Below are 12,571 nucleotides of genomic sequence, written 5' to 3' on the forward strand. Positions count from 1 at the left end.
CCGCTTTTATTTTTTTTTAATTTTAATTACTCTACTATTATTATATACGTCACCACGTCACGACCACGGATAAATTATACTAATATTAGATTTTGAAAATCTTGCAAAATTCTCTTTATCAATAAATCTTATTTTTTTAATAAAATAATTTGTGATTGAGAAAAAAAATTTAAGATAAACTATAAATAGACTATAATAGTTAGATTTAATTTTCGTTAAATCTTATCTTAATGAAATTATCGTAAAAATAATTTTTTGTAATATTTTTTTACATATATTGTTAAGAATTAATAATTTAGTTATTTTTTTATCAATTTTTTTTAAATTATTCTTAAAACTTACAATTAATGACTTTTTTATAATGAATTTTTTAAATTATTGTTAAAAGTTAAAAATTAATAACGATTTTTTGTGATTTTTTTAAACTATCGCTAAACTTATAATTAGTGATATTTTTTGTGATAAATTTTTTAAACTGTCGCTGAAAATTAATAATTAGTAACTTTTTTGATAATATTTGATAAAAAATATTATTAATTATCATAAGACCTATTGAACAATAACTTACACGTAATATTAGAAAAAATTATAAAAATATTTATGGACCATAAATTGTATAACCACAAGTTTTTGTGTTAATATTATCCGTTTTTATTTTTAAATTATAAATTATTATTAATTTGGGAAGAAGTTAAAAAGATTAACTTTTTTACACACAAAAATCACAAAAATCGCCAAAAAAATTAACTTTTTACAAATTTTTCAAAACACCACAATATCTCATTAATAATGTTGTCATCAGAGCTGAAGAGTAGAGTGTCCTATCACCACGATCAAAATACATAAATTACAAGGTCGGTTGGATTTGAATCTTATCAAATTCTCTTTACAAATACTCCATATTTATATTAGTCATCCTAATCACATTAGATAGATTATAAGGTCGGTTAGATTTGAACCTTACCAAGTTCCCTTTAATATTTCAATTCTAATTTTCCAAAATAGAACCAACAAACTTTATTTTGTCCCAAAGAAATAAAAAAAATTAAACATTTGATTCCTCAACCTTTTGTAGAACACTTTTTAGAGTAATTTTTTTTTTAGTCAAAAATACAGAGCCTTGTGCTTTCCCAACCCATAATTTTATGTCAAAAATACATGTATATAATTCCAGCATAATATTTTTAACTCTACATCACACTACCATAAAGTTAAAACCTACCAATTGCGTGAAAAAACAAAATAAAAAATAATACAATGAACTGCCGGAACCTCATTGCCTTCGACCATATCGGTTACCCCTCAGCTTGTTCACCGGATTTAAGCTACCAAGCGGAGGAAAATCATCTTTCACATTGAAAATGGAGCTATTGTTTGCCTCTGCAGCGATTCCTACAGGTTCTTGAGGACGGGTAATCTTATTATTTTCCTTTTGGTTTTCTTGGACCCGCGACTTGATTGTTGGAGAGTACACAAGAGGTTTTATTCCCACGAGGTCTGGGTCAGCTGCAAAACTGTATGGTTGTTTGCTGTCATCCATTTTTCTAAAAGTGATCGAAATCCTGCAACAAAGAAAGTACTAGTAATGAGAAAGATGTGATTATTAGAACGAGTGACAGAGATTAAAAAAAAATTAATTCTATACACGAGCGAAAGAATAACATGCCTTCTTGCCGGGACACCAGGAACACAATGTTTAGCAATGTCAGCTCCATTGCCATTTAGAATGAGCACCGATCTGCAAGATGCAGACAATTTAGGATCAGAGGTGAAAATATTTGCAAGTTGGGCAGAGTTGAAAACAACCCACGTGTTACATAAGATCTATACCCATTGGTTAAAGTCAAACAATGATAATAAACACTAGAAACAACCTTTGTGGTATTCACCCAAAACAAAACCTTTTTGGAGTTCCCATAACGTTTGTCCCATTTATGTAGGGAAGGCATTGAGCTATAACTTTCTCAAAACACTAGGCCTACCTCTCTTTATTTTTCATTTTCTTAAACGCCAATGTAAAGAAGTAGAAGATAACAGTTAAAATTTAAAAGATGCTATCTTTGTGTTTCTGTGTTTTTATGCTTGATTTGGTTGTGTTTTTCTATCATCTTTATTTTTGTGTGAAAACTGCTTTCGAATATTTGAAAACAACTTTCAAATGTTTCCTAAAAAGTAACTTGCCTGCATAATTTTCTTTCCGTGTAAAGAGTTCTCTAAGTTTTCCGAAAAATGAAAGCATAACCAAATAGACAACTTAATGCATTAACTAACTACCAACCCTTGCCATAATTAAAGAGACACTTAATAGCTACTGGGCAAGAAACAGGATCGTGATGACGTACCCGACTGGCAAAGCTATAGAAACAGGACCAGAAAACTCTCCCGGGCCAAGAATTTTCAGATTTGCACCAAAGAGTATATTGCACTCAGTCAAGAACGAAACAGTGCAAAAAGGTCGAAAGAAGTCATGGTGATCAATGTGAGGTGGAATGCAATCCCCTTCATCATAGATATTGACAATACAACTGTTGGGGACACATGTTGGAGGCAAAATGTGCCACCTCACCATCCTCTGGATCATTTGCTTGAACAAGGGAGGTAGCGGATCGACTTCCTCATCTCTAATAATACCTGGGGGATTCCCATTTTTGTCCTGTAAAAATGAGTGAAAGAGAATCAGAGATAATTGGGGAGTTATAATGGAAAAAGAATAAACAAGCAAATTAGATCGAAATATTACCACTGCGTAGTTATAACAGCAACCAAATTGAATCGTGACACGTCCTTTACCTCGCATCCACTTCTTTGGTTCGGTATATGTTCGAGCTGCAACACGTTTATAGCAGAAATAAGATAAACAAAAAGAATATAATCTTGCAAAAGTAAATTGCACTCATTAGCATGAATACCACATGTCAAACTTTGCGCAAGTACAAGGGAAACATAGACAAGTTTGGAAGTCATTGGACATTTAAAAAAAAATCTATATTTCTATTATTTAAGGAATCACAAACCAACACCGTCCAAAAAAAAATGCGAGAAGTATTACATAAATCACGTGACGCAAAATTACAAGGTCAACTACTTAAACATTCAATGCCATTAGTCTAGTCTAAACACACCTTATAGTTTTCCCAAAAACTGCTATCAAAACATGATGAATTAATCATTTCATATCCTCCGTAACAAGTTCACGAATTTACTTAATTTGAAAGGACCATCCAAAATCCAATGACAACTTAATTTCAAAGCTTATTTGCAATTTAAACAAGCATGCAATACCTGCCCAAACACACATTAATGTGTACTAATTGGGTGTTGTTTTATGCAATAACTGCCCAAGACAGTAACACTCAAGGAAATAAATACTTCTTACGTGCATAACAAAGAACGGAAGAAAAAAGACGTAACCAGTTCAAAACAAATTTCTCACTTAACTTTGTCATATTTCTGTCATTTATTTTTATTATTATTATTATTATTATTATAAATTACGTGCAATGGATAGAATAAAAGTATCTTAATGGATCTAAAGAAACATCTAAAATGAGATAAATGACATTTCGACTGCAGCTTTAGTATACATACCTCTAAGCTGACCGTTTTGCCCCATGCGCTGTAAATTATAAACACGATCAACAATCTTCTTCTGCTCCTCGGTATTAAAAACTTGAGTGTGAAGTTCGAGTCCTTGGAGGACATTTGTCGCCTTCCCATCGATCCTCTCAATATGAACATAATCCTTTTTCCTGCCAATTTGAGCGAACCTAGTACGCTCCTTTTGCTCCTCCATTACACCAAGCCCGTCGTTTAGTGATATCTGTTTTATGTCCACTGATGCAGGTGATGAATTAACAAATCCGTTTCGTATTCCTGAGTGACCAGCAGGCTCAGGGGTTCGGATAGAGCTCCATGATGTGCTCTTAGTAGAAGATTGTGAATTTTTCTCTAATACAGAAGAGCTAGACGAGTTTGCAGACCAGAATTCTACCGAATTTTGACCATTACCACTTGATACTGATAACTCACTCGTTTTTTCTGCAAAAATAGAAGGAAAAGAAATAATGTCAAGGTACTTTAAGTCATATTGCAGCATTCAAAAGATATTACACACAAAGTACAGAATGCAAGGCCATTTATCTAATTATTTATATCACAATAATTTTTCCATAGATGAAAATAAAAATTATTTGACTATAGAAAAAAAATTCTATTTTTTCAGATAAAATGTTACGCCCAGGAACATTAGGTTTCTACTATTTGACTATGGATCTATCCAGCGATTAGTGCTTTTTATTTACAACTTCAAGATTGTTTGAATAAATGTATAGAATGCATATATGATATAGTGTGTATAAAATTTGTACCAATTGGGCACACCGATCCACAATGTGGATATCCATATGAAGCAAGGGATGTAGGAACAACTTTTCTAAAGTTGGAAGTTGATAATCATATAGTAGCATAAGCTAATAGCATCCCTCCTCCAACTTTTCGATTTCTTAGCTTATTTTAAACTATTTATGCTTCATAGGTTGTTTGACTCAAATGCTTCTAACAGATGATGGGGTTGAAAGGTTCTTGCTCAATTGCGAGTTCAAACGAGAACAGAATCTCCAAGAAATTAGGAGACAATGAGTGGAGGTACTATGAGACAGAGCAATGGAAGAGGACAGGAACATCACTGATGCTGAACAGTTGATGAAACAGAACAAATATCTAAATTTTTAGGCAGTTATAGGGGTTGTTTCGGAAACCGATTTACCCAATGTGACATGTTTATTCATTCACTTAGCAATTCTAAGGTTTGTGCTTTACACAATACTAGGAGCGGTGGCACACACGATGCATGGGCATATTATAAAGTGTATGATTGAATTCGAAATTTGAAAAGGTGTGTGGTTTATGATATACAATACATAGATATCAAAAACTCTGTGGTTTATGATACAATAAATAGATAACTAATTTTTTTGGGGTGTTTGTTGAATTAGAAACATGGGTTGGTTTTGAAAATTGATTAGCAGTTATTTTACCTAATGTGGCATGTTTATTCATTCATCTTGCAATTCTATGAGCCTTTTTTATAATCAAAATTGTGTGACAACAATTCAAAAAGCTAACTACTTTATATAATAGAACACAGATACAAATCAAAAAACATAAACCCTAATCATAACTAATTTATACGAGAGAGAGAGAGAGAGAAAGAGAGAGATAGAGAGAGAGAAAGAGAGAGATAGAGAGAGAGAGAGAGGTTACTATTAATTAGATTGAGAATACGAGTCTGCAATAGATCTTGACAGTGAAGACAAAACCCGCCTCCATCAGACAAGGCTTCCAAAATCTCATCACGCCCTAGATTCTTCAGCAACCCTGCCAACCCATCTCCGGCTGCGGATTCCGGCACCTTGCTGGAAGATTCTCCCGTCATCTTCACCAAAATAAATTCAAGGAAAAAAGCTCAAGCAGAGAAACAGAACAGTTTCAGAGAAAAGGAAATCTGAGAACAATTCAACTTGAAAATTTCACAAACTATTATGTGTATCTTTGGCTGTGTGAGTAGGGTATACATACAACGGATTAGAGAAAGATGGGGTTGGTTTAAATACAGTCTCCCAATCCAACCCAACTAGGCTTTGAGAGAAACAGAGACTGAGACCGAGACACAGAGGGGGCGACCACAGTTTCTTTCTTGCTAGTTTCCTAAAGCGGTATTTGATTTTTCGATAAATTACACTGACGTCACTAAAATTTATATTTATTACCGTGCACCCGTATTTGAAAAATTATATTGATCGCCTTATCATCGTAATTATTTAACTATATTAATTTTTAAGCTAAAATAACATATTTACCTTTAACTTTTACATTTACTTTAAAAGGTAAATTACATTCACACCCCCCTAAGATTTTCATTTAATACGGATCCCCCTTTATATTTAAAAAAAAAACTAATTTAATAAAAATAAATATAAAGAAATATATTTAATTTGTAAAAAAATATTTCTAACCACTCGAAAGATAAAAGTTATATAAAAATGATAATTATTTTTTATTTTTTATTTTGTAACCAAATTAATTTTTTATTTAAAAAAAAAATTCTAAAAATCAAATCATACATAACCTAAGAATCTTTTAATAAGTCATTTCGTAAGTTGGTATCTTATTTAATTATTTGTTAATTTTACGATATTTTTAATATCTGAGACTTGTTTGGTAACCATTTCGTTTTCAATTTTCAATTTATATTTACAAAAATTTTAAAAACTGTCATAAAAACTTGTTTGATAATTTTTTTGGTTTATAAATGGTTGTCTCAATTTGTAAATTTGAGAAGAAAATATAAATTCAAAAAATGAGTTCACGTTGTTTTTAAACATAAATTTTAAAATTTGACTAACAAAAGAATATTTTAATAAGTCATTTCTTAAGTTGGTAACTTATTTAATTATTTGTTAATTTTACGACATTTTTAACATCTGAGACCTATTTGGTAACCATTTCGTTTTCAGTTTTCAATTTATATTTACAAAAAAATTTAAAACTGTCATAAAACTTGTTTGATAATTTTTTTTGTTTATAAATGGTTGTCTCAATTTATAAATTTGAGAAAAAAAAAATATAAATTCAAAAAATGAGTTTACGTTATTTTTAAACATAAATTTTAAAATTTGGCTAACAATTTTTTTTTCAACTAATACTAACCGATAGGACAATTGGTAATGCTACTTTAAACTTTGCAGAGGATATTGTAATTTCTAAAATATGAGGAGTGTCAATGTAATTTACCTAGTGAGGGCAAAATTAGTATTTAAAAAAATTAAATTGCTGGCATCAGTGAAATCTGTTAGTTGACTTAGCAGTCAACTAACTGAGGGAGCTATCTGTAATGAAACTTTAAATTTCAGAAAGAGAAATGTAATTTCTAAAATGTGAGGAAAAAACTATAATAAATATAAACCTCAGGGGATGTCAATGTAATTTACCCTTCATTTTTTTTACAAACCACAAAGCCTTCGTCTTGGGAGTGAGTTAGTTTTTTTTGTCTTTTTATTTATTTTAATAAGCCTATGTTTGGGAAGTTGGGTTTGAGAATTTTTTAGCTAAAATAGTTACAAAAAATAAAATACACTTTTTAACTTAATAAGATAAAATATCACATCTAACTTATAATCATTATATTTTTTCTCTCACAAAAAAGTCAAAAAAGATAAATAAAAAAAAAGTCAAAAACCTTTTTTCAAACCAAGCTTTTTAGCTCCAGGTTAAAATAGTCAAAAAAGTCAAAAAGACCAACCCACTTCCCAAATGAAACCTAAGTGTTTAGCATGTTTTCTTTTGAGCTTTTTTGATAAATCTCTTTTCTAAAAGTTTTATTTCATCCAACACATATTTTTTTTTATTATTCTATTAAAAATCTTATTTGAGGGAAGAAGACTAAAACACCCTAAATCTCTCCTCCCCATTAATGTTGATATTTAATGTTGATTGTCATTATATCTTCACTCCAAAATATGCATTAACTACACACTACTATTTAATGTTGATATATATTACACATAAAAAATTAAACATGGTTCTTTATTGATTATCATTATGTTTTGGTCATTCCCATGCATCCAAATGTTGACTGTACGTGATGACGTGAATGTTCACATTAGATGACGTGAATGTTCACATCAGATGACGTTATAATAAAAGTGATGTTAAGGTTCACATCAGCATTGCATCAAATTATACAACCACAAGCCTCAACTTTCATTTGAATATAAATATGACGTAAATGTTCACACTAAAACATATGAATGTGAATGTTCACATGAATTTTGGAATATAGATATTAACATCATGAACATTAACATTTGTATTCATATTCATATACTTTAGTGTGAACATTCACATATTCTGATATTAACATTATGAACATTAACATTTGTATTCGCATTTATATGTTTTAGTGTGAACATTCACTTCATCTGATGTGAACATTTACATTTACTTCATCTTTTTTTTTTTTTCTGCGCAAACATTCACGTCTTCTGATGTGGACATTCACGTCATCACTTACAGTCAACATTTGGATGCATAGAAACTATCAAAACATAATGACAATCAATAAATAACTATTTTAATTTTTTGTGTAATGTATATCAACATTAAATAGTAATGTGTAGTTAATGCATATCAACATTAAATATAAGGATATAAGAGTCTAAGAAAATAATGTATTTTAAGAAAAAAAAGACCTTATGAAATAAATATATAAATACATGCGACTAAGTGGACTATAAATTTCCTTCATTGACTTATTGGAGTAGAACACTACTAAATAGGATTTATCAATAAAAACTACATTAAAAAAGTGTATTTATATATATATACACTTATTTAGGTCACATTAATCAACATCTCATCTCTACTTTTCTACCCTTTTTTTTTTATATATATAAAAAGTCAAAAAGTGTAATTATTTAGAACATCTCAAATCACCCATAAATTTGGATTAAAAAATATGTCACATTTAAATTATAATTATTTTTTTCCCTAAAAAAATTCAATAAAACTAAAAAATCCATCACAAATTATTAATTTTTTAATCTATTTTATATTTTTATGACTAAAATAACCTCAACTTCACATGCCAAACATAGCCAAAAAATACTTACAAAACTAGGTTGGAAACTCTAAACTAGTTTCCTTTTCAGAAAGTGATAGGTTATTTCTGGAATATCACGTGTATGTACCCTTAACCAATTATAATTTATTTTATTCTTTTATATTTCTCAGTTACTCAACATAGTATTTTATCTATTTATATTTTTTATCAATCATAATATTATAAAATATCACGTATTTATATTTCGAGATTCCGACGACGTGCTTACCAGGAAAGAAAGAAAAGAAAAAAAAAATAGAGACACAAACAAATACAGGTGTTTTACAGCCGTTAATATTATATATATATATATATGTTTTGGAGGAGGATTCCTTTGGATTAGAGAGTTGTTTGGGGTCATGGGACTTATAACGGATTTTGTTTTAATGTTTTGAATTGTTTATTTTATTTGATATTTTATATATTTTATTTACATAAAAAATTATGTCAATTCAATAATTATAACTTATTTAATTTGTAATGTTTTTAACTAAAAAAATTTGTGTTTTAAAAAATAAATCATACATTTTTTTTTATTAAAAACGTGATAAATTGAATAAGTAATAATTATCGAATCAACTTAATTTTTTGTGTTAATGAATTATACAAAACGCCTGACAAAATAAACAATCCGAATTATTGAAACGGGGCCTGTAGTGGGCTTCACAAACCCAAACAACGACCTCAAATTCAAAATCTGGACTTGAAATAATCCTCCTATATTTTTTGTGTTTTCAATCTAGAAAAATCTAAAAGCTATAAAAAAATACTTCAAAAAATATATTTGTTAGAAGACTTTTTTTTCAATACCAAAAAAAAGAGGATCTTTTAATTTAGTAGGATTTAAAAATGAAATAAAAAAATTAAAAGTTTAGAAGAAAAAAAAAATCAACGGAAGGTTCTAATGTGCATAGAAAATTTTAATATTAATATACGTGTAAAGAATGTAATGAAATTAAAAAAAAAAAGTTCATATTAATATTCATCAAACCCCTAGGCGGTAGCACAGTTGGTTTGGAGAGAGAGCCTCGTGGTGCTACTTTGCAGCAAATTAGCATGGATTCGACTCTTCTTTGCTGCATGAGTCTTGACTTAAAGGTTTGTGTTGAGGGGTCGATGCAAACTCTCAGCTTATAGTCTCTTATCCGAAACGGAAAACAAAGACATGCAAACTCCCATGTTATAGGCCAAATTTGACATCTGGCCTAGTTTGGGAAGACTAAATAAGTGCACTTTTTGACTTTTTATGAAATATGGGTTGGGTTTGGGTTGGGTTTGAAGTGATGTGTTAGAGAGGTGATGTGATTTAAATAAGATGATGTGACTTAAATAGGATAGTGACTTTTTAACTTTTTGACTTTTTTCAATCATGCCAAACTTGGCATAATAATACAAAAAGTCAAAAAGTCACAATCCTATTTAAGTCACATCATCTTATTTAAATCACATCATCTCTCTAACACATCACATCAAACCCAACCCATATAAGCCAATAATATATTTTTTTAGAACATCCCAAACCAATCTATAATCTCTAATCTGAAACGAATAATAGAACACCTTCATGATCTCGCTTTAGACCTACAAGAAGGATGTGAAAAATTTTCTGTAACAAAAAAAGAAAAATAAAAATAAAACATATAATAAAAAATGAAAAATGGAGTTTAAATTTTAACATTTCGATATTGTTTAATACTTATCAACGACCATCAGCTGATTGTTAATAGAAGCCAATATATATATATATATATATATATACATGAGATCGTAGTTAGAGAGAGAGCTTGTGCGGTTTGTGATGATTTGGTCAATTAATTTATAAGTTTATTAATAAATAAATTTGATAATCATGATTGTGTATTTTTTATAATAATTGTTGAATTGTTTTTATTGTATTTGGAAATTTTTATTTTTATTTTTGGTTTAGTATGGTTTACTAATTACTTTTAAAAATGTTTATTTATTTTTAAAAAATTACATTTAATAATTGCTAAAAAAATATTTTGTATTATGCAAAAAAGTTTACAAGTTTGTTCAAAAGATTTATTATATTATCAACATAATAAATTACATCTTGTTTTATTTTATTTAGGTTTATTTTGACAATTGCTTAAAATAATTAAAAAGCAAAATATATATATATATATATATATATTAAAAAAAATTAACTAAAAAAAAAAACAATTCTTCTATTCCTTCTCTACATAATTTTTTATAAAAAATTAAAATAGTTCCCAAAACAGCCATAAAAAAGTCCCTAAAAAATTGTTACCGAACTAATAAATGCTATTAGTTAAAAAAAAAACTAATAAATACTAGCTTTTTTTATTTATTTTTATTTAAGAACAGCCAAACAGATCCGGAAGCGCAGTCAATTGAAACGTACTTCGTACGGTGTTTATGATGGAAATCTATGGACTGAGAGTACCGTGTATCGCGATGATAAATTGGGATAAAATATTGATGGTCTTCACTATTGACAATGTCCATACTATACTTGTCCAGTTATTTTTTCTGCTAAAGATTAATACTTGGTATGAATTAGCTCAAATATTCAAAACAATATTGTTTTAGATTTTTTTTTCTTTTCTTTTCTTTCCCTTTCCTCTCTGAAACAGAGAAGAAAAAGAGAAGATGCGAGAAAGAGAGAGGAGAAAATATGGAGAGAAGAGGAGAAGAGAAGGAGGGAACGGCGATGGCGGTAATGGCAGCGTCGGTTGGCCGGTTGGTGGCTCTCTCTCTCTCTGCTAGTGGGTGGCCTTCTCTCTCTCATATATATAGATGTGTATGTACAGATCTGTGTATATACACAAATTTGGTGTTGATGATGCTGTGTGTATATAGATTTGGTGGCTCTCTCTCATATATATATATATATATATAGGTATGTGTGTACACACAGATCTGGTGCTGATGATGATGTATTAATGAGATGAGAATGAAATAATATGAAAAAGATGATATGATGTTGATGATGATGCTTTCTCGATTTTTTTATTTTTATTTTTTATGATCTGTGTATAAAATTTGATGATTTGTGTATACATTATTATTATTATTATTATTATTGTTGTTGTGATTAATGGTTGTTGATGTCGATGATGTGTTGTTGTTGATGTTGATGCTCTCTCACTTTCTTTGAAAAAAAAAAAAATTTCAAAACGACGTCATTTTGGATTCGAGCCATTTCGGGCCAAACGTCTTTCGAGCTAAGTAGCAGCTCTCTAAAATTGAAAATGACTCCCTTCATCCTCATATTTCCTATATTTTTTTATATTTTATTTTTTGAAATTCAATCTAAATCTATGATGAGAATTTAAACTGGTCATTTTATAAATTTTATATTAAAAATTATCTATGCAAAAATTTAGCTTTATATGATAACGATAAATACATGAACAAATCACTTTTTTGTTTTATAGAATAAATGCTTAAATTTTAACTCACAATTATAGTTCATTTTTAAAAATAAGATACAATTTATTTATGTATCTAGTGATATTTAATGAATGATTTTATGTATGGACAATTCCTCAATATATTGTTCATTGGCAAGAAAATATTTTCTTTGTGCGTTGTAAAAAAAAATATTGGTTCACGTAGGAATAAACGTATTGGTTGACGTAAAAATATATGTTCAAGCTTGCTGTCAAAAAACTTCAATTGGTACACGCAAGAAATAGGCCAATTCAGCAGTTTTTTGTTCAATTTTTTATGGAGTAAAATTCTCATCAGTACGAGTCAAGGGGATGGCCCCTAGTCTCGGATTTCCATATAACAATTTTGAAATAAGAAATAAGAGTTTGAAAAAAATTAATTGATTGATATTATTTGCATCATTAGAGGAGTTGTTTAAAGAAAGTTACTCCCCCAAATGTTGAACCCAAACATCTTATATGGAAGGAGGATAAA

The 12,571-nt window shown here is 29.1% G+C and overlaps 1 protein-coding gene across 1 annotated transcript; it reads right to left on the reverse strand.

Moving 5' to 3' along the window:
- Positions 1–1,141: 1,141 nt before the first annotated feature.
- On the reverse strand, positions 1,142–5,750 carry LOC114306802 (RNA demethylase ALKBH9B). The gene is made up of 6 exons (XM_028252106.2): positions 5,263–5,750; positions 3,589–4,038; positions 2,741–2,826; positions 2,343–2,653; positions 1,667–1,738; positions 1,142–1,562 (listed from the first exon to the last, which is right to left on the reverse strand). The coding sequence occupies exons 1-6, from the start codon at positions 5,432–5,434 to the stop codon at positions 1,274–1,276; spliced, it is 1,380 nt and encodes a 459-aa protein (XP_028107907.2). The 5' UTR covers positions 5,435–5,750; the 3' UTR covers positions 1,142–1,273.
- Between the last annotated feature and the right edge of the window lie 6,821 nt (positions 5,751–12,571).

This window comes from Camellia sinensis, chromosome 12 (genome assembly GCF_055761805.1).
Source record: "Camellia sinensis isolate YWXY chromosome 12, ASM5576180v1, whole genome shotgun sequence".
NCBI lineage: Eukaryota > Viridiplantae > Streptophyta > Magnoliopsida > Ericales > Theaceae > Camellia > Camellia sinensis.